Below are 19,955 nucleotides of genomic sequence, written 5' to 3'. Positions count from 1 at the left end.
AGATGCTCTTCCAAGCACTGTTTCAGATAATAGCTGCTTCAGTTCACGTAATCTTGGTGACAGCCGCGGAGGTGGATGTTGTGTGAGTCACTGGACGGGACACAGGCCAGAGAGCCGCTCCCCATGGTGCCGGCTGGACAGGCAGGACATTCAGAGAGCCTCACTGCTCCTGTGCTTGTTCCTTCAAAAAAGCATTCATGGTTCTCAAGAAAGAGGGCAGGAGGAAGAGTCTGAAGTTTATAGGTAGTCATGTGGTATCCAGTTGGGTTGCTAATGTTTAAAGAAACTGAGGAGAATGACTTCTGGTGGAAATAACCTTCTTGTCTGTGAGCACAGTGAATGAGCTGTGAGTGCCACAGCTAGGAAAACACTATCCTGGATCATTTTGGAATTTTATTGCCTTGGTAGGTTTGTTTATGTGAGTCTTTTATGGAGGGGCTATATTTGAAATATTGTGATATTGCCCATTTTGTTACGGTGTGATTACATTTTAACATACCAGACTTTTTTTGTTCTTTATTGTTGTGAGAAGCTATTTTTAATTTTCGTATAGTGATTACCAAATGATTTTAATCACACGAGAGTGACTGATGTGTGTGCTTGAATCCTGTTTCTCTTTTAAGGCAACAGGTCCCCTTCCTCATGGCTGAGAGACTTGGTCCAGAAGGAAGGCGTCCCCTTCCTCGTGAGCACCTTCGAGGGCGGAGGAGCCCGGGACCGGCCGGCTGGCCTGCTGGCCCAGCCCACCCTCCGCCACCTGCAGGGCCCCTTCAGCCTGCGCGCCACCCTGCAGTGGATGGACACACTGCTGGCTGCGCTGGAGTGCTACAACACCTTCCTGGATGCGGGCACCCTCAGCGCCACCGAGGTCCTGGGTGGGTAGAGCCTCCCGGGCCGGCTCCATGGCTCTGCCCAGAGCCAGGCTGGGGACGAGATGCGGGGCGCATGACTGGACAGGATCACGGGGTACCATTCTCAGCTCTGCCAGCTCCCTGTGTTCACAGTCAGGGTGCAAGGCCCCCTGTCTCCCCGCCCCGGGGTCTGCACCCTTCTCTCGCCCTGCTCCCTGGTTCTCCACCCCCCACTCCCCCTCATCTTCTGAGCTCCTGGGTGGTGTGTCTATAGTTTTCTTAGCTCTTCCTGTTCCTGGAGCATTTCTGTTCTAGGCAGTAGTGATGGTGCTTGCGGAGGACAGCGGGCGGTGGGATGTGTATGCTGAGCACACATCCTGTCCTCCTGTCCCCCTGGGGACCTGCATGGCCCACGCAGCAGGTGCTGTTCTGGGAGGGGCGTCCCCAGGGTGGAGTGCGTGGAGCCGGCTGGTGGCTGCCAGGTACGCTCTGCTGTGAGGCTCAGAGCAGCCGGTTTAGTGTCTGGGATTTCTCTTGGGTCCTCGCTTGCGTGGGCCAAACTGCAGACTTGCCACAGAACAGCTTGTGCTGTTCAAATGATTGAACTGGGGGCATCTGCTCCAGCTGTGGTGACAGCTGACCAAGGGGACTGCATCCTCCCCCAGTCCTGTCAGAGGTGACAGGGTTAGAAGGACTCAGGTGGCCCCTGGTCTGCTGGACTCAAGGGTACCTGGGGTTTAAGAATGTGATTTTGACCATATGTACTCTCAGTTACTTGAATACATAATGACCTGTCATCAAAATTACTCAAGTGACCCGTCAGGTGGCAGTTTGATGAACTTTCCTTAAATCTAATGACACAGAGAACTGGTAGCCCCCACCCAAGAGGGTCTCACCCAGCCTCCACCTTTGCTTGTCTCTCAACTTGGGACCACTGGGGTCACTTGTCCCTGTCTCTATGCCCAGATGGTGAGCTGCACTCCGATCGCAGAGTGGAGAGCTTGCGTCTGTCCTTCTGCGGCAGACAGGGTGGGCAAGGGGAGTGTGTCTCAGACTCATGAGTTTTGTGGGAAACCCATCTGGGAGTTGGTCTGAAATTGAATCCTTGAAACAGCCAGTCAGACCCCTGTGTTTAAGGCCAGGATGTGTCTCCCATCTGCCCCTTTGGAGGACATTTAGGTTGTTTCTTCTTTTTTTATTTGAAAACATTGCTAAAATGAGCATCCTCAAAGCGCATCTTTGCAATTCCACTATTATTTCCTGAGGATAAAATCTCAGTGCTGGATCAAAGGATATGAACTTTTAAACCTTTAATAGAAATTGGTATGCATATTTTTTCAAAGCTTTTAGTATGATTGGGCAAATAGCTCTTCAAAAAGATGGTGTTAATTTATGGTCCTGTGAGTAGTGTTTGAGAAGCAGGATCTAACATTCCATAGGTGTGTTCTTAATGTGTGGGTCTGCAGTTGAATTCGAGGTGGGTCGTGTTTTGAAATGAGAAGAAATAACTGCCCATTTTATTCAGCTTTTATGGAACCTTTAAAAATTTGACTGAAAGTATAGCACGCCCATACTTAAAGAAGGAGTTTGATGTTAATCTTAGTGGTTTTAGAAGGACGTGTATGCTGATATTTTACTGTAATTTTTCTAGGAGCTGAAACGCAGTCTTCACTTTGGGAAGCAGTGGCTTTCTTCTTAGAGAGCATCGCCCTGCACGACATCACAGCAGCACAAAGGTGCTGTGGCGTGGGGACCACAGGTGACAGGCCCAGCCCGCAGGAGGGGGACAGGTACAGCTACAGCAAGTGCACGGTGGTCGTTCGGGTCCTGGAGTTCTCCACGACGCTGTTGGGCGCCTGCCCCGACGGCTGGAAGGTGGGCCTGCCCTCCTGCTGGGTCTGCTTTCCCAGAGCTGTCCTTTTGTGGGAGCAGTCTGTCCTTGAAAATACTGGACCTCGGGTTCTCATGTGGGAACAGAAGACAATTTTCTAAATGTCTTATTGGCTCTGGGGTTTTACACTGTGACGGAGCACCTGCCTGAGGAAATGCACATCAGCCAAAGTTTCTAAATGTGTCTGTCTGTCCGAGGCCCACAGCCCACCCATTGGCATCTGCTGGGTGCCTGCTGGGCACCTGGCCTGCCTCTCCCAGGACTGGCAGCACAGGTTGCCCCATGAGGGTGTCACGGGGCACCTCCAGGAGCTCCTCTCCTGGGGCTGAGGGCTCAGACCACCCCATGAGGGTGTCACAGGGGCAGCTCCAGGCCTGCCTCTCCCTGGGCCTGGGTCCCAGGCCTCCCTGTGAGAGTGTCATGGGGGTACCTACAGGCCTGCCTCTCCCGGGGCAAAAATGGAGGGGCCCGGGGAGACTGGAATGTGTGCTGTCTAAGCTCGTGGAGAGCGGGTGCCAGCCCTTCCCCCAGGCAAACGGAATCCCTCATGCCTGGCCGTCCAGGGCGTTGGGAGTCCCAATGCTGCCATTGTGTCTGTCCAGCTCCTCGGGAAGGACTCATGCAGTGCAGACCTCATAAGGCTCCTGGTGAGGACGTTGTGTGCACCCTCGAGTGTGGGCTTCAACGTTGGAGATGTGCGGGTGATGGAGCAGCTCCCCGGTGTGTGTGTGGGCCTGCTGAGGGCCCTGAGGATGTCCCCGCACCAGAACGTGCTGGAGGCCCGCCTCCGGGAAGAGGTCACGGCAGAAAGGTGGGGCTCCGGACGGGCTCAGTGTGGGGGTGGTGTCAGCCAGGGCCTGCCTGGCCCCAGGACAGTGAGCGTGGCTGGGGCCCTGCAAGCTAGTAAACGCATTCCAGCAGGACTCATGATTGTCAGAGTCCTTACAGTAAGAAGGCTAGCACTCACCTGGTTTTTCTTTGTTTTCCTTGCCTGGCCAGCATTGAGGAGCTGTGTGCTGTTGACCTGTATGGCCCGGACGCTCACACGAAGAGGGCCAGACTGGCTTCTCTCGTGTCAGCTTGTAAGCAGCTGCACAAGGCTGGCTTTCTGCATGTCGTCTTGCCGTCTCAGGTAACTGTGCTGCTTTGTTTTACATTTCTCTTAGCTTATTATGCCAGTTAGTCTATTTATATTTAGTCTTTTTAAGACATCTTTATGTCCAGAGCTTGCTGAGATGGGAATTAGAGAAATACTTGCTCCAGACACATCAATGTTGCCTGGAGTGTAAATGCCACAGTGAATGCTAAAGTTCATGAATATAAACTGGAAATACAGTGAAGGACTTCTGAATGTTTTCAGCAGCCTTCTGAGACCTTTAGGCACTAACTGCTGTCCTCCCTTTGTAGCAGGGAGCAGAGGTGAGTGAAGATGCCCCTGAGAGTCAGAAGGCAGTGGTCAGTGTTAGTGAACATGGCTTTTTATGAATGAAAGCAGTGAGGTTGTGTTTTCTTCTCAAGCGTCTCATTGCTGGGTATCTCAGTGGTCAGTGTAGTGAACATGGGTTTTTATGAATGAAAGCAGTGAGGTGGTGTTTTCCTCTCCAGCGTCTCATTGCTGGGTATCTCAGTGTTGCTTCACTTCAGTCTGCAGATGAGCAGCATTCTCTCGGCATGAAGCTTCTTGCCCTGGTTTATAAAAGCATCGCCCCTGGACATGAGGGGCTGAGTCTGTCTTCCCCGGACCCCGGCTGCCAGCGGTTCGCGCGTGAGCTTCTGGAGCTGGCCTTTGCGTGCGGAGGACTGGTAGGAGAGGCGGCCGCATACACATGTGCCTTCTGGTGACCTCAGGCAGCGCTCGCAGTGTCCCTGGAGATGGGAGTTTAGTTGGGAACCTTCTTAGCTGCTGCTACCCACTGCTGTATTCTGACCTGGAGAATTCCATGGACTGTATAGTCCATAGGGTTGCAGAGGGTCTGGCACAACTGAGCAACTTTCACTTTTACTTCACTTTTCTCAGCCGCACAGGACTTTAATAACTGATTTATGTGAGAGGACTTTTTATCCCGTAAGAAAAGAGTTTTCCTTTTTTTACAAAAGGAGTAGAATGATGTTCTTCTTGAGCTAAGGTTTGGTCTTTCTCAGGCAGAGAATGTTCTCTGGGTGCAGGGCCACCCTGTGCTGATGCAGTGGCTCTTCCTCCCCCACCCTTGGTGACTCGAGAGGCTGGTGTGGGAGGTGCATCCAGATGCCCCACGTGCTCATGGCCTCGGGCTCTGCCAGGTGACCTTAGATGATCTTGCTGGCCGAGGGTCCGCATCCAATGCCCCCCTTCTCCTGCCCGCCCCCATACCCCCTCAGCACAGACAGACTACTGTCTAACGTCCTCACCTGAGGGTCCCCACCCACCCCGTCCCTTCTCCTGTCCCCTTGTCCCCTAGGAACAGGCAAACTACTGTCTAACGACCTCACTTATTCCAGATGCTCCCCTCAAAGCAGGATTTTGGGGAGCCCTGGGAGACACGGGAGTCAGGAAGAGTTCTGACCCCAAATGGAAACTGGGAAATGGAGCCTGGGGAGGGTCTGCAGTACAGACCAACCCTGACCTCCCAGGCCAGGCTCCTGTGCTTTCCATGTCAGAGTTCCCTGTTGCCCGGGGAGTCCTGACCACTGCCATCCCCTCTCCTCCTTGCAGTGTGAGCGCCTGGTAGGTCTCCTCCTGGACACAGCTGTGGTGTCCACGCCATCCTCAGGAGGCACCCAGAGGAACATTGTCAGCTTCTCTCATGGACAGTATTTCTACAACCTGTTCTCAGAAACGATCAACACTGAACTGTTGAGAAATCTGGATCTTGCCGTATCAGAGCTCATGAAGTCATCTGTGGATAATCCCAAAATGGTAATGGGTTTTTCCTCTTAGGAAAGTGCGTTTTCTTTAGTAATGCTTATAAAGGGGTTGCCGTACTGCTGAGAAAATGCATCATTAAAACAAAGTACAATCTCTGCCTGGAAGGTCTAAAACTCCTGCCCAAAGCCTCTCCTCTGTGAGCAGTTAGTGATGTAGTGGATATGAGACCTTGACCCTTGTTCTCATCTCGCAGGGCCCTGTACAACATGGCTCAGCTGTGGGAGCGACCGGCCTTGGTCTCCGCCGGCCATGGCTGGGCCAACGCCGCAGCCCCCGTCACAATGCTGAGTCCTCGCTTCCCACACATTCATGTTCTGGCCCCTCTGCCTCTCACACTGAACCTTTGCAGGTCAATATTTAATATGTAGTTGACTTTGGTCTGCGAAACTTAATTTTGAACTTTAAGTTGGTTGATTGACCATCAAAAATCATTAACTGTTGCAATGGCCATTCTAAGGCAGAGGCATAATTTCCTGCTGAGTTAATGAGCTGTTATTGCAAGGAGACTTTACAGCTGGGGCCCGAGTCAGCAGGTTGTTAACTGTGTGAGAGTCAAGAGCAGGTGTTTCTGATGTGCCCGGTCTCCACAGGTCTGCGTCCCGTATGCCTCTCCCCAGAAAGCTGCTGGGGCAAGTTCTGCACCAAGATGGTTTTGCAGTGGGGACTGAGGAGGACATGGGTCTGGGAAGTGGGCAGTCTCCCGGGGTGGGCACTGACCCCCACACGAGCCCTGGGAGGCGTCCCCCACCCTCCGATGGTGCACAGCCTCCCCTCTCCCCCATCCCAATGCGTTTGATGACAGCAGTGACGGTCATGAGAACAGCTCAGGTGGGGGACACACTGGGGTGCTGTCCCTCTGCCCAGCGAGAATCCACGTACAGTCCTCTGTGCAGATCCGCTCCCATGGACCACGGCACTAGAGTGCATTTCCTCGTCAAGGGTACCCGTGCCATTCAAACCCTGTTGTTCACGAGTCAAGTATTAAGTTCATGGCCGTCAGTGTCGCCAAGGAAGGAGACATGTGCTAGTTTGCGGCTGGCTCATCTGTGACCGGTGTCATGGCGGTGGGGATGTTGATTCATGGATCTCAGTGGGCTTAGGAGAGCGCTGTTGGAAAGGTGGTTTGATAGGAATACATGCACGTGTGTCCCTGTGTGCATGTTCCTGTGTATGCATGTACCTATGTGTGTGTGTGCGCCTGTGGGTGTATCCCTGTGTGCCTGTGTCCCTGTGTGTGTGCACATGAGTGCACACGGTGGTAATGGTGACCGCAGAGAGCTGACTTCCCCTCCTGTGGAGAATGCCCCCACTAAGAAGACAGTAGTGGTTTAAGCCTGATTTAGTCAAGGGGCTGGAGACCACTGTGGGCCTTTGTAAGAAAACTCACATGTTAAGTCACATGTGAACTTCAGATTTGAGGAGCTGTGAGGTACATGGCTCTTCTGGAAATAGTGTCTTCATTTTCTGGGAAGAGCTTTGAATGACAGTAAATTCTGTTGCCCGTCTGTTGGCCTGGATGGTAAGTTTCCCTTCCTTTGTCCACACTGTTCCAGGTGAGCGCCGTCCTGAACGGTCTGTTGGATCAGAGCTTCCGGGACCGAGCCAGCCAGAGGCAGCAAGGCCTGAAACTGGTCAGCACCGTCCTGCAGAGCTGGGGATGCTGCGGCCCGTGGTGGGCTGGGGACGCCACCCCTGACAGCAAAACCGCGGTGCTCACCTTACTGGCAAAAATTCTGCAGGTATTTTGAGAAGCCTTGAAAATGTAATTGTGTCCTTTGCTTGTGTCTTTGAAAATTTAATGGAGGTTTCTTGAAAAGCTCATTGGTTTGACTAATTTCTGATTCACTTACATCTTATGTTTTTCCGTTTTTTTACTTTATTGTCCTTTATTTTCATTGTTTTTACTTATACTTTATCTTCTCAATGTGCCTTTTACATGCATTGTCTTAGAGGATAGTTTTAAAACATTTCAGAACATAAACCATTGACATACTGATGAAGCCCAAGAATAAATTTATAGATCATTTCTGAAATTTAAAAAGTAGAAAATGTAGTATAGGAAATTGGAGGTACCATGTAGAAATCTGAGTTTATTTTCCCTCTGTTAGATTGATTCATCGGTGTCCTCTAATACAAGTCACAGTGCCTTCCCTGAAGTTTTTACAACATTTGTCAGTCTACTTGCTGATCCAAAATTGGATCTACATTTAAAGGTAAGAGATTAAAGAGATTTTTTTCAGGTTATGGTCTCCATTTGTTTTTCTGTTTTATATTTTTGTGTATTTGTGATATTTTCTGTTTTTTTTTTTTTTAATTTTATTTTATGGAAAATTTCAGGCATTCTCAAAAGCAGAAGGAGCAGCACAGAGAACTCCTGGGTCCCTGTTACTGGTTTTTGTAGCCATCAGTCATCTTTCTATTAATTAAGAATCTAAAACATCTCAGTAACTTGGGTCCAGAACTTCATAGATTTTACTCCAGTAAAGCTTAGCTTCATGAACGTGTCTTGCTATGGATCACGGGATGTTTCTCTGGGATTTTCTGCTTCGTGTGCTTAGTCAGATCTCACATTTCTCAGCACAAGGGGGTCTGGGAACTGATGTCCCGCCCAGGGAGGAAGGCGCTGCCTGGGGTCTCCGGGGCCCTGGTGGAGGAGAGTCAGTTCTGCGTTCACCCTTTAGGCTGTCACGATGGTCTTTCCTCAAGGACTTGGGCAGCAGGTTCCTAGGAGCAGCTCTGCTTGTAGGAGGAGAAATCACACAGACTCGTGCTGCCCTGTCCCATGCTCTCGGGCGGCCCTGACTTGGCCACTGAGACTAGAGTGGAAGTCTGGATACGGGGCACATCCCACTGTGGGCGTGGTGTCCTGCAGTGGTCATTGAATCCACTGGCTCCATCTGTAGAGAGCAGTCATTGCTCTTGTCCATGGGACCTGCGGCTAGTCTCATGCTTGTGCTTGCTCCGCAGGGCCAGGCCGTGGCACTGCTCCCCTTCTTCTCCAGCCTCACCGGGGACCATCTGCAGGAGCTCAGACATACTCTTGAGAAGCTCATCGTCTCTCATTTCCCCATGAGATCTGGAGAGTTTCCCCCGGGGACTCTGCGCTATAGTAACTACGTGGATTGTATGAAAAAGGTTTGTTTTCAGTAGTAGCAACTAAAGGTAAAACACTGCTTGTTTTCTGTTAACATTTCATGGGGAGAAGTAAGTGAAATATCGAGAGAATGTTCTAATTTTAAGGATACTGTTGAATTCATTTTGAAACCTGAGTGTCTGTGGAGGCAGAAGCGTATCTGAATCCTTTGTAACTAATTGTTCCTCAGACTTCCCTGGTGGCTCATATGGTAAAAGCGTCTACCTATAATGTGGGAGACCCGGGTTCCATCCCTGGGTTGGGAAGATCCCCTGGAGTAGGAAATGGCGACCCACTCCAGTACTCTTGCCTTGAATCCCATGGACGGAGGAACCTGGTGGGCTACAGTCCATGGGGTCACAAAGAATCAGACATGACTGAACAACTTCTCTTTCTTTTTCACGTTAAAAATTGTGAGGTATTTTATGCATATAAATAATGTGCAATATTTTATGCATGGTGTGTAAGTTTTGAAGAATAATACCCAAAAAAGCTTAGAAATAAGAATATCACGTATATGGTACAGCTTCTGGAGTTTGAGTAGTGGTTGTTTGAGAAGCATCCTATAACCATCTCCCGTATTCAGCTGTTAACTTTTTGTCATACTTGCTTTGTGTGTGTGCACGTGTGTGTGTGTGTTTGGCTGAAACCTTTGCAAGTTAGCTGCACACGTCCTGGAGCTTCACCCTCGGATGCTTCAGCAGTGCGTCCTGAGCGGGAGGTGCCACGCTGATACCAGACGCAGGAAAGTTCACACTGCTCTCAGACCCTGTGTTCTGTCGTCTGCGGTCACACTTCTCCTGATGTCCTGTTTGTCTGGATGTTTCAAATCAGGATCTAATTAACAATTGCTTCAAATTGTCATGTCCCTGGTGTCTTTACATCTGTAAGTGCTTTCCCATCATCCCTTTTGTTTCTCTGTGATGTTGGGTTTTGGAAGAAAGCAGAGCATGTTCTTAGAGGCTGACCCCCTTTGTCTGATTGGTTCCTTGAGGTGCTTTTTTGTTTCCCTCCCCCTTTGCATTTTCTCTAAACTAGAATTCAGGCTGCAGGCATGGCCATGATATTCAGGCTCACCTTTCTGGCAACAGCCCCACCCCAGTAGGCCTCGTGAGTGACCTCATGTCTGCTGGCTGGTCACAGTGGTTGCTGCCTCATTTCTCTGTTGCATGGTATATTCTTTCTGCAATTCGGAAGTCATCAGTGGGCAGCAGCACCATTGCACCAGTACCACCTGAGTTTCCTGCTCCCCCACGATCTGCCAGCAACTTGTTGAGTCCACAAAAGTTCTGAGTAGATCTATAGTACCTTTCTCTTACTGTAAGTGCAAGCACAAATAATCATGGAACGTTTGAAGAAAGCTTCTGGTCTAAAAAAGACATAAAACAACAGGAACTGAGAGGGAACAGAGTCAACAAGTCAACATAAGAACATCAAAGAGACTGTTCAGAGTAACTTCAGAGACTAGAGACAGTGTCATGTTGAGAAAGAACAAGTGAGGGCTCTTGGAAATTAATTACATGAGGGCAGAATTAATAAACCTTCACCAAACGGCAGATAAGATTGCAGCTGTCTCCTGAAGCATAGAGCAGAGGGACATGGAGGTGGAAGGTGGGACGTGAGGTGAGAACGCTGGACCCACCGCCTGGAGCGTGTGCTCTGTGGCGAGGTTGGTGTGAGGGGACGCTCGCACCCTTGGGGCTGGAGCCCAGGAGCGGCCTCATGGAGGGGAAGAGAGGACCCTAAACACGGTCAGAGCAAAACTTTCTGTGAAACTCTGAGGGAATCAAAACTCAAGTATTTTGTGAACATATATGCCAAGCATTAACTGAAGCCACAAAAATGACATATATTGGCATTTGTTAATCTTTGTGAAACTTATAATTTACTCTTTTTTATTTGAACTGTCAAAAATCAGTGCAACACAATTATCATCATCATCACCATTGGTGTGTGTTTCTTTCCTAGTTTCTGGATGCATTGGAGTTATCCCAGAGCCCTATGTTGATGGAGTTGATGACAGAAATTCTGTGTCGGGAACAGCAGCATGTTCTGGAAGAATTATTTCAGTCTACTTTCAGGAGGATTGCCAGAAAGTAAGTCACTCCTAGTTTGTGATCCCAGGAACCATAAATGTTTTATTTCTATGGGAGATTATTATCACTGTGCAGAAAACAGTGAGTGCCTTATTTCAGTAGATGCAGTTAAGTTTTTGACAAAATCCAACACTCATTTACTCATTTATGATAAAAGTGGCAAAAGGTCATCTAAGAAAAACCAACAGCCAACAAAATATAGTGAAAGGCTGAATGTTTTCTTCCTGAGTTTGGGAACAAGTTAAGGATGTCTATTCTTTTCTACTCGATGTAGTACTGGAGGTTCCAGCCATTGCAATCAGGCAGGCAAAAGAAATAAGACAGTCAGCATGGAAAGAAAGAAGCAGAACTGTATTTATTCACAGATGGCCCAAGGTAGAAAATTCTGAAGATCACAAGAAACTATTAGAACAAATAGACAGTTATAGAAAATTTATCACATACAGGAGCAGTATTCACAAACCAATAGTATTTCTATATATGAACAGAGAACATTTGACACTATAATTACAAATGTAATTCCATTGATAATAGCACAAAAAAGAATAAAACAGATAGTAATAAATCTAACAAAAGAAGTTCAAGACTAGTACACCAAAAATTACAATCTATTGGTTAAGGAAGTTAAAAAATGAAAGATCTGAATAAGTGAAGTGATATTCGATGTGCATGAATTGCAAGATACAATATTGTTAACATGGTTATTTCTATCTGCATTGGTAGCTTTCCTGCAGTCCATATCAGAATTCCAACAAGTCTTATTTTTTTGTGTATAGGAATTGTCTAGGAGTTTCTAATATTTTATGGAAGTACAAAATACCCCTTAACAGCCAAAATAATTTTGAAAAAAAAAAGGGAGATAAAATTGGAGGATTTTTCACACCCCAATTTTAAAACTTACTCCAGTGCTACAATTGTTTCTGTGCAATTTTTTTTATTTTTAGAGCTTTTTAAGACAAAACAGAGGTAAATGTCAATCCATTGCCATCACTTTTCTTTCTGATGTTCATGCTGTCCCATCTGTGGCCAGTGGGTCCCTGGTAGCTAGTTCCACAGTGCTTGGGCAGCTCTCCACTGGTCTCTGATTGTCTTTCAGATGCTCTCTGGCTCCGCAGATTGTCTCAGGCTCACCTGCACCTGAATCGCACCATTTCTCCAGAGTCCGTGAAGCGGTGTTTAGAGACCACAGTCTGGGTGCTAGGTGAACTTGGTGCTGCTGGGTTGCAGTGTTACTTTCAGTTCACACAACTAAGGAATAGTTTGTTTAAGGAAAAGAACAATACTCCGATCTTTCTCTTTCAATCTTAAAATTATGAGTTCTTTATTATTTAACTTATTTTATTATTTTTTCCCTTACATTGTAGATTTTTATTTTTTCTGTTCAGGATCGATTTAAATAACATTCCATCGTTCCATGATTATTTTATCCTATAATACACAGAAAGTATTTTCAAAAATAATAAGAATAATCATAGCTGGATGAAGTTAACATTTTAAATTTTATTTATAATTTACTTAGAGTATATTCTCTGAGGATATAGTCACACTTTATGTTCACTTGAGTGTTTTTCAGTGTGTGGTTTTTATACCACTTCATTAGGTACACTTTAATTAATTTTCAGATCTTAGAAGTTATTTATTTTCTTTTGATTTAATTTTGTTTTTGAACACATAAAGTACATACATGCTTTGAACACTGAAAGTAAGTAATGTGCTGTGTTCTGGAATCTCCTTCTGTCTCTGTCCCTCTTCTGTCATCTTATGCTCCTTCACCTTTTTTTCTACTTCCTATTTTCTATAGACACTCTGAATCAGCTATAGAGATCTCTGCTTTCCTTTTTTTTTTTTTTAAAAAAGCAATTGTGTAATTATTCACGGTGTGGAAGTGTTGCAGTGTGTGGATGCAGCCCCTGCTGCTGGGCTCTGGGTCAGCCTTTTGCTGTTGAGAGTAATAGCTCAGTGACTAGAGTAATAGCACAGTGACTAAATAGCTCAGTGACTAGAGCAATAGCTCAGCAACTAGAGTAATACTTAAGTGACTAGAGTACCAGCTCAGCAACTAGAGTGATAGCACAGTGACTAGAGTAATAGCACAGTGACTAGACTAATAGCTCAGCGACTAGAGTAATACTTAAGTGACTAGAGTACTAACTCAGCGACTAGTGTAATAGCACAGTGACTGGAGTAGTAGCACAGCAACTAGAGTAATAGCACAGTGACTAGAGTAATAGCTCAGCAACTAGAGTAGTAGCTCAGTGACTAGAGTAATAGCACAGTGACTAAATAGCACAGTGACTAGAGTAATAGCTCAGCAACTAGAGTAATATTTAAGTGACTAGAGTACTGGCTTAGCGACTAGTGTAATAGCTCAGCGACTAGAGTAATAGCACAGTGACTAAATAGGTCAGTGACTAGAGTAATAGCTCAGCAACTAGAGTAATACTTAAGTGACTAGACTAATGGCTCAGTGACTAGAGTAATGGCTCAGTGACTAGAGTAATAGCTCAGTGACTAGAGTAATACTTAAGTGACTAGAGTAATAGCACAGTGACTAGAGTAATAGCACAGTGACTAGAGTAATAGCTCAGTGACTAGACTAATAGCTCAGCAACTAGAGTAATACTTAAGTGACTAGAGTAATGGCTCAGTGACTAGAGTAATACTTAAGTGACTAGAGTAATAGCTCAGTGACTAGAGTAATAGCACAGCAACTAGAGTAATAGCACAGTGACTAGAGTAATAGCTCAGCGACTAGAGTACTAGCCCAGCGACTAGAGTACTAGCTCAGTGACTAGAGTAATAGCACAGTGACTAAATAGGTCAGTGACTAGAGTAATAGCTCAGCAACTAGAGTAATACTTAAGTGACTAGAGTAATGGCTCAGTGACTAGAGTAATAGCTCAGTGACTAGAGTAATACTTAAGTGACTAGAGTAATAGCACAGCGACTAGAGTAATAGCACAGTGACTAGAGTAATAGCTCAGTGACTAGAGTACTAGCTCAGCGACTAGAGTAGTAGCTCAGTGACTAGTGTAATAGCTCAGCAACTAGAGTACTAGCACAGTGACTAGAGTACTAGCACAGTGACTAGAGTACTAGCACAGTGACTAGAGTACTAGCACAGTGACTAGAGTAATAGCACAGCAACTAGAGTAATAGCACAGCGACTAGAGTAATAGCACAGTGACTAGAGTAATAGCTCAGCGACTAGAGTACTAGCTCAGCGACTAGAGTAGTAGCTCAGTGACTAGTGTAATAGCTCAGCGACTAGAGTATTAGCACAGTGACTAGAGTAATAGCACAGTGACTAGAGTACTAGCTCAGCGACTAGAGTACTAGCACAGCGACTAGAGTACTAGCACAGTGACTAGAGTAATAGCACAGTGACTAGAGTAATAGCTCAGCGACTAGAGTACTAGCACAGCAACTAGAGTAATAGCACAGTGACTAGAGTAATAGCACAGTGACTAGAGTAATAGCTCAGTGACTAGAGTAATAGCCCAGCGACTAGCCCTGGCCCTGCCATGTTGTGTGTTGCCAGTGCAGCTTTGCAGTGGATCCCTAAGTGTGAGAGCAAAGGTAAATGCACCTTTAATTGTGCTAGATATCATCACATCATCACATCCCCTTTTGGGGGATGTATTATTTGTATTCCTTTCGGCAATGTATGTAAGTGTCTATTTCATCACAGTTCTGTCAGAGTATATTGACAAACATTTGGATTTTTCCCAGTGATAACAGGTGAGAAAGAATCTCTCAGTGTCACTCTAATGTGTGTTTCTTCTGTTATGAGTGACATGAAACATGTGTTCATAGTGAATGCTCATTTGCATTGACTTTTCAGTAAACCGTGTGGTGGCCATTCTTGCTCTTTTCCCTTTTCCTCCTCCTTTAGCCGGATGGTTATGCAGAGTTTAGGTCTGGAACCGAGTCTGGGCTCACATCACAGAGCTCTTGTAGGTCCAATCATGTCCTGCCACCTCGGATTTTTGTGACTGAATTACCTTCAAATCTAGTATTTTTTGTCCTGGCTCATATCTAACTTCATATCAAGATTTTAGAACTGGGAAAGATTTTAGTGGTCATTCAGTCGTAACCTCTTATTTTTATAGGCAGGGAAGCAGTCTATCCTTACCTTAAAGATTTATAGACTGAATTGTGTAGGCAGTCATTCATAGACTATGTTTCCCTGCTGACTGAGTCTCTTCCTGGGAAGTACAATGGTGGGTCCTTGGTTCATGAGTTTCAGGGTCCGGAACACATGATGGTCTTCAGCATGGGTCTCTTTGAAGCCTTGCAGGTATCCTCTGAACTGGACCAAACTTGAAAATAAATGAAAATATTCTTTTTCCTAGGCCTAAATAGCCACGAAGGTTTCTGTGGAGATGAGTAAGATCACATGGCTTATGTACATATGCTTTTTGTATTTCATGGTTTTATATACATAATCTTTATTTTTCTAATTCATAATCATTAGCATTTACTTGTAGCATAGTGGGCCCTTGCGGAGTATTTGTTTAAAGCCGGCATGTGCATGTAATTTTCCTTTGTTCTTAGGAGTTCATGTGCCACGCAGTTGGGCCTTCTGGAAAGCGTGTACCGGAAGTTCAGCAGGGACGACCTGCTTCCCAGCGCCACCCGCCAGGCGGTAGTGGACCGGGCCCTCCTCACTCTGCTGCGGCACTGCGGCCTGGATGCCCTGAGGGACTTCTTCAGCAGAACTGTGGTGGAGGCTATCGATGTGTTGAACTCCAGGTTTACAAAGGTATCACAGCCTGTTACTAAGTTGAATGTTAGTAAGAGACGACAGCCCTCCTTGGTCAGTGTCACTAGAAACTGCTGTGTATTCAGCCACGGTGTCTGCAACTCAAGAAGCGTCCCCTTCGTGCTCGGATCTCAGCCTTTGGGCACGTGGCGTCTGTGTTAGTTTCCAGAGGCGTCTGTGAAAATGACTGGGACTGTGGCTTAGACCCACAGGGGTTTCTGTCTCATGGTTCCGAGATCAGAAGTCAGAAATCCACTTCCTAGGGCTGTACTTGCTTCAGAGGCTCCAAGGAGAACACGTTCCTCTCCACCAGCCTCTGGATCCAGCGTCCCTCGGCTCATGGCCATGGTGATCCTCCCTCCGAGTCTTGGTCACTTGACCCTCTCCTCTTCCCCTTCCTCTTCCTCTTTTTTAAAAAATCCACTATTTTTCTTTTTTTTAATCGACATATATATAGTTGATTTACAATATTGTATTCATTTCAGGTATACAGCGAACTGTTTGTTATATTAAGTTGGTGCAAACGTAATTGCAGTTTCAGGCTGTGAATTTTAAAACATTGTAACTAGGCTCAAACACATCTTTATTAATCGAAGTAGGAACTATTATAGTCAGCACATTTTTGCCAATGAAAAATAAGTTTGTTTATTCTTGTAGCATAAAAATCCGTATTTTGGGACTCAGTGATTTCTTGGGAAGCATTTTCTGTCTCCTGCTGGTTGTGGAAGCATTTTCCTTGCAAAAAGTTGTTGAGATGCTCAATAAAGTGGTAGTCAGTCGGCGAGAGGTCAGGTGAATCTGGCAGTTGAGGTAAAACTTCATAGCCTAAATCATTCACCTTTTGAAGCATTGGTTGTGCAATGTGCCATCAGGCATTGTTTTGGAGAAGAATTGAGCCCTTTCTGTTGACCAGTGCCGGCTGCAGGCATTGCAATTTTTAGTGCATCTCATTGATTTGCTAAGCATACTTCTCAAGATGTAATGGTTTTGCTGGGATTCAGAAAGCTATAGTGGATCTGACTGGCAGCCGACTGCCAAATGATGACTGTGACCTTAAGTTTGGCTTTGGGAAGTGCTTTGGAGCTTCTTCTCCATCCATCCCCTGAGCTGGTCATTGCTGGTTGTCATATGCAGTCCACTTTTTGTTGCATGTCGCAGTCTGATCAAGAAATCGTTCACTGTTGTTGCATAGAATAAGAGAAGATGACTCTTCAAAACAACCAAGCTTTTTCACCTTTCCAGTTTGCTTCACATACTGAACAATCATAGAATGGTCAACAATGAGTTCTTCGACAGCTTCTCGTGTGGTTGTAAGAGGATCAGCTTCAGTGATGGCTCTTAGTTGGTCATTGTCAACATCCAATGTCTGGGCACTTCACTCCTTAATCTGCAAGGCTCTCAACTCCTTTGCAAAACTTCTTGAACCACCACCGCACTGTACATTTGTTAGTAGTTTCTGGGCCAAATGCGTTGTTGATGTTGTGAGTTGTCCCCTCTGCTTTATGACTCATTTTGAGCTTGAATAAGAAAAATGGCTCAAATTTGTTTTTTGTCTAACACCATTTCCATAGTCTAAATATAAATTACAGAGCTATAAGTCATTAGCAAAAATCTTAAAGTGAGAAATGTGCATTAAAATGATGTAATGATATATAACATAACCAAATTAAGAATGTATTCCAATATCAAACGGCAGAGTTCAACAGTACAAAACCCAATTACTTTGGCACCAACCTGATACATGTATGTGTGTCTATTCTTTATTTGGTTCTTTCCCATTAGAGGTTATTACAAGATACTGAGTATAGTTCCCTGTGCTATACAATGGGTCTTTGTTTATCTGTTTTATGTATAGTTGTGTGTGTGTTAATCCCAAACTCCTAATTTATCTCCTTCCCCTCCTCCCCCTTTGGTAACCAGAAGTCTGTTCTCTATGTCTTTGAATCTATTTCTGTTTTGTAAGTTGACTGTCTCATAGTTTAGATTCCACTTATAAATGATACCATATGATATTTGTCTTTGTGTGACTTACTTCCCTTAGTATGATAATCTGTAGGTCCATCTGTGTTGCTGCAAATGGCATTATTTCATTCTTTTTTATGGCCAAGTAATATTCTATCATATTGATGTATGTACCAACTCTTTATCCATTCCTCTGTCAGTGGACACTTGGGTTGCTTCTGGCCTCCTCAGTCCTGTGTAGTGTCTCTCTCTGCCTCTCTCCTGTAAACAAGAGTGCATTTAGGATCCTCTTGGATAATCTCAGAATTCTTTGTTTCATTTCATCTGTCTCATCCCTTCTCTCATACAAGGTGACAGACCCAGGTTCCAGGCATTGGAGTGTGGGTGTCTTTTTAGGTCTTTAATTCAGCCTCACACAGTCCACCTGTGCCAAGTGTTTCTACTTGCAAAATACATTTATCTCATTCCAGGTCTAAACCCATTACAACATCAACTTCTATGTCCAAAGAAAGTGACAAGTGAAAGTGAAGTCGCTCAGTCGTGTCCGACTCTTTGCGATACCGTGGACTATAGCCCACCAGGCTCCTCCGTCCATGGGATTCTCCAGGCAAGAATACTGGAGTGAATTGCCATTTCCTTCTCCAGGGGATCTTCCCGACCCAGGGAACGAACCAGCTCTCTCATGTTGCAGGCAGACGCTTTAACCTCTGAGCCACCAGGGAAGCTTCTATGTCTAAAAGCTCACCTAAAGATTGTTAGCACCAAGTCCCAGACCTCATCATATAAATCGATATGGGTGGGGTTCTTAGAATGGTGCATTCTGAGGCCACACCCTCTCCATTTGTGGACCTGTGAAGCTAGAAAACACATTACTTGCTTCCAAAATACAGTGGTGGGACAGGCATAGGATGATCATTATAGACATTCCTGTTCCAAACAGGAGACAATGGAAGGAAGGAGTTTGTTTTCCAAAGCAGATTGAAAATTCAGCCAGGCAAATCCATTAGGTTTCAAGACCTGAGAATAGTGGCCTGGTGTTCTGTGCTCTGGGCCAAAGACTCTGTCCTTGGAGTCATGTCCTTTTTCCTTGAAGGTTAGCATTTGTTTTCAGCTGAGCAGTTTTATCTGTTTCTTGCCTGTAGCATTTGGGGAATATAGCGTCCTTTTTTTCATTTTATGTTTTCTTCTTCCTTTTCGGTTCAAACTGATCTGAGCTTCTCAGAAACCTTCTGTCTGTCTCCTGCCCGTCTTGGAGATTCCTGCCACGGCCCCTCCCTGGTTCTGGGTCTTGCGGGGGTGGGGGGGCAGTACAGGTTGAGGGCAGCAGTGAGCACAGGCTTCTTTCACTGGCTGCACCCGTGGTCTTCTTTAATCGACTTCCCTCACTGTGTATCTCCTCATGGCAGCGTCTACAAGCTAGATGGGCTGAGAATTTCCCACATCATCAAATTCTGTCTAATTTCCCACACATTTTATTATGAGCAGCAAGGAAGAAGCCAGGCTTATCTCCAACAAATTTACTTAGAAATCTTTCAGCTGCATATTCAAGGGCACAGCCTACATTCTCTGCTTTCTGCACAACCTCTGAATACTCTTCAGCTAAGTTTACTTGCATCATATAGCACGGATCCTCTTTCCTCCAGTTTTTAAAAACAGTTACCTACTTCATTCTGAGACCTCACCACCAATTACTTTAACGTCTGAATTTCTACCAAGAATAGGTTTGTGACAATGGCCATTCCCTGAGACAGCATTCATCGCTTTTGCTGCCACTGGCTTGCCCTCCACTTCTGAGTGCTCACCATTGGTGCTTTCAATGTTGACATTTCTAACATTGGCAAGAAATATAGACAATATAGACTTTTTCTTTCATGCATGGCGAAAGTTTTTTCCTCCTGTCTTCCCTGTTCAATTCCAAAGCCACTTATGTATTTTTTTCATTTTGAAGTAGCCCCCCTACTCTTGGTACCCAAATATATATTAGTTTCCTTAATCTGCTGTAATAAATTACTATAAGCTTGGTGACCTAGAACAACAGAAATCTATGCTCTCACACCCTTGGAGGCCAGAAGTCCAAAATGAGTTTCACTGAGCTGAAGTCAGTATTTGCTACCACACATCAGTACTTATGTTCATGTTTTATCCCCTGGGCTGTTTCTTACTGAAGTGGTTTAATATCTTTATTTTCAATTTAAAGGGCATTGAGTATTGACAGATGTTTATTCAGTCATATCCTACTCTTTGTGACCCCACAGACTTTATAGCCTACCAGGCTCCTCTGTCCATGGAATTCTCCAGGCAAGAATACTGGAGTGGTTTGCTATTCCCTTCTGCAGGGAATATTCCCGACCC

General features: G+C 45.7%; 1 protein-coding gene across 3 annotated transcripts in view; it reads left to right on the top strand.

The window, feature by feature from the left end:
* PRKDC (protein kinase, DNA-activated, catalytic subunit) overlaps nucleotides 1-19,955 on the top strand; it is a 126,464-nt gene that overhangs the window by 46,538 nt on the left and 59,971 nt on the right. For 2 of the 3 annotated variants that reach the window (XM_043483128.1, XM_043483130.1), the window contains exons 31-41: nucleotides 624-875; nucleotides 2,503-2,726; nucleotides 3,306-3,553; nucleotides 3,742-3,874; nucleotides 4,387-4,545; nucleotides 5,435-5,638; nucleotides 7,201-7,386; nucleotides 7,756-7,860; nucleotides 8,615-8,782; nucleotides 10,749-10,876; nucleotides 15,434-15,641. In XM_043483128.1, the coding sequence (XP_043339063.1) occupies nucleotides 624-875; nucleotides 2,503-2,726; nucleotides 3,306-3,553; nucleotides 3,742-3,874; nucleotides 4,387-4,545; nucleotides 5,435-5,638; nucleotides 7,201-7,386; nucleotides 7,756-7,860; nucleotides 8,615-8,782; nucleotides 10,749-10,876; nucleotides 15,434-15,641 (2,015 nt within the window). The remainder of the gene's footprint in view (nucleotides 1-623; nucleotides 876-2,502; nucleotides 2,727-3,305; nucleotides 3,554-3,741; nucleotides 3,875-4,386; nucleotides 4,546-5,434; nucleotides 5,639-7,200; nucleotides 7,387-7,755; nucleotides 7,861-8,614; nucleotides 8,783-10,748; nucleotides 10,877-15,433; nucleotides 15,642-19,955) is intronic. The other variant, XM_043483129.1, reaches the window with a different exon arrangement.

The sequence above is a fragment of the Cervus canadensis genome, chromosome 12 (genome assembly GCF_019320065.1).
Source record: "Cervus canadensis isolate Bull #8, Minnesota chromosome 12, ASM1932006v1, whole genome shotgun sequence".
NCBI lineage: Eukaryota > Metazoa > Chordata > Mammalia > Artiodactyla > Cervidae > Cervus > Cervus canadensis.
This window is presented reverse-complemented; position numbering and strand designations above follow the sequence as displayed.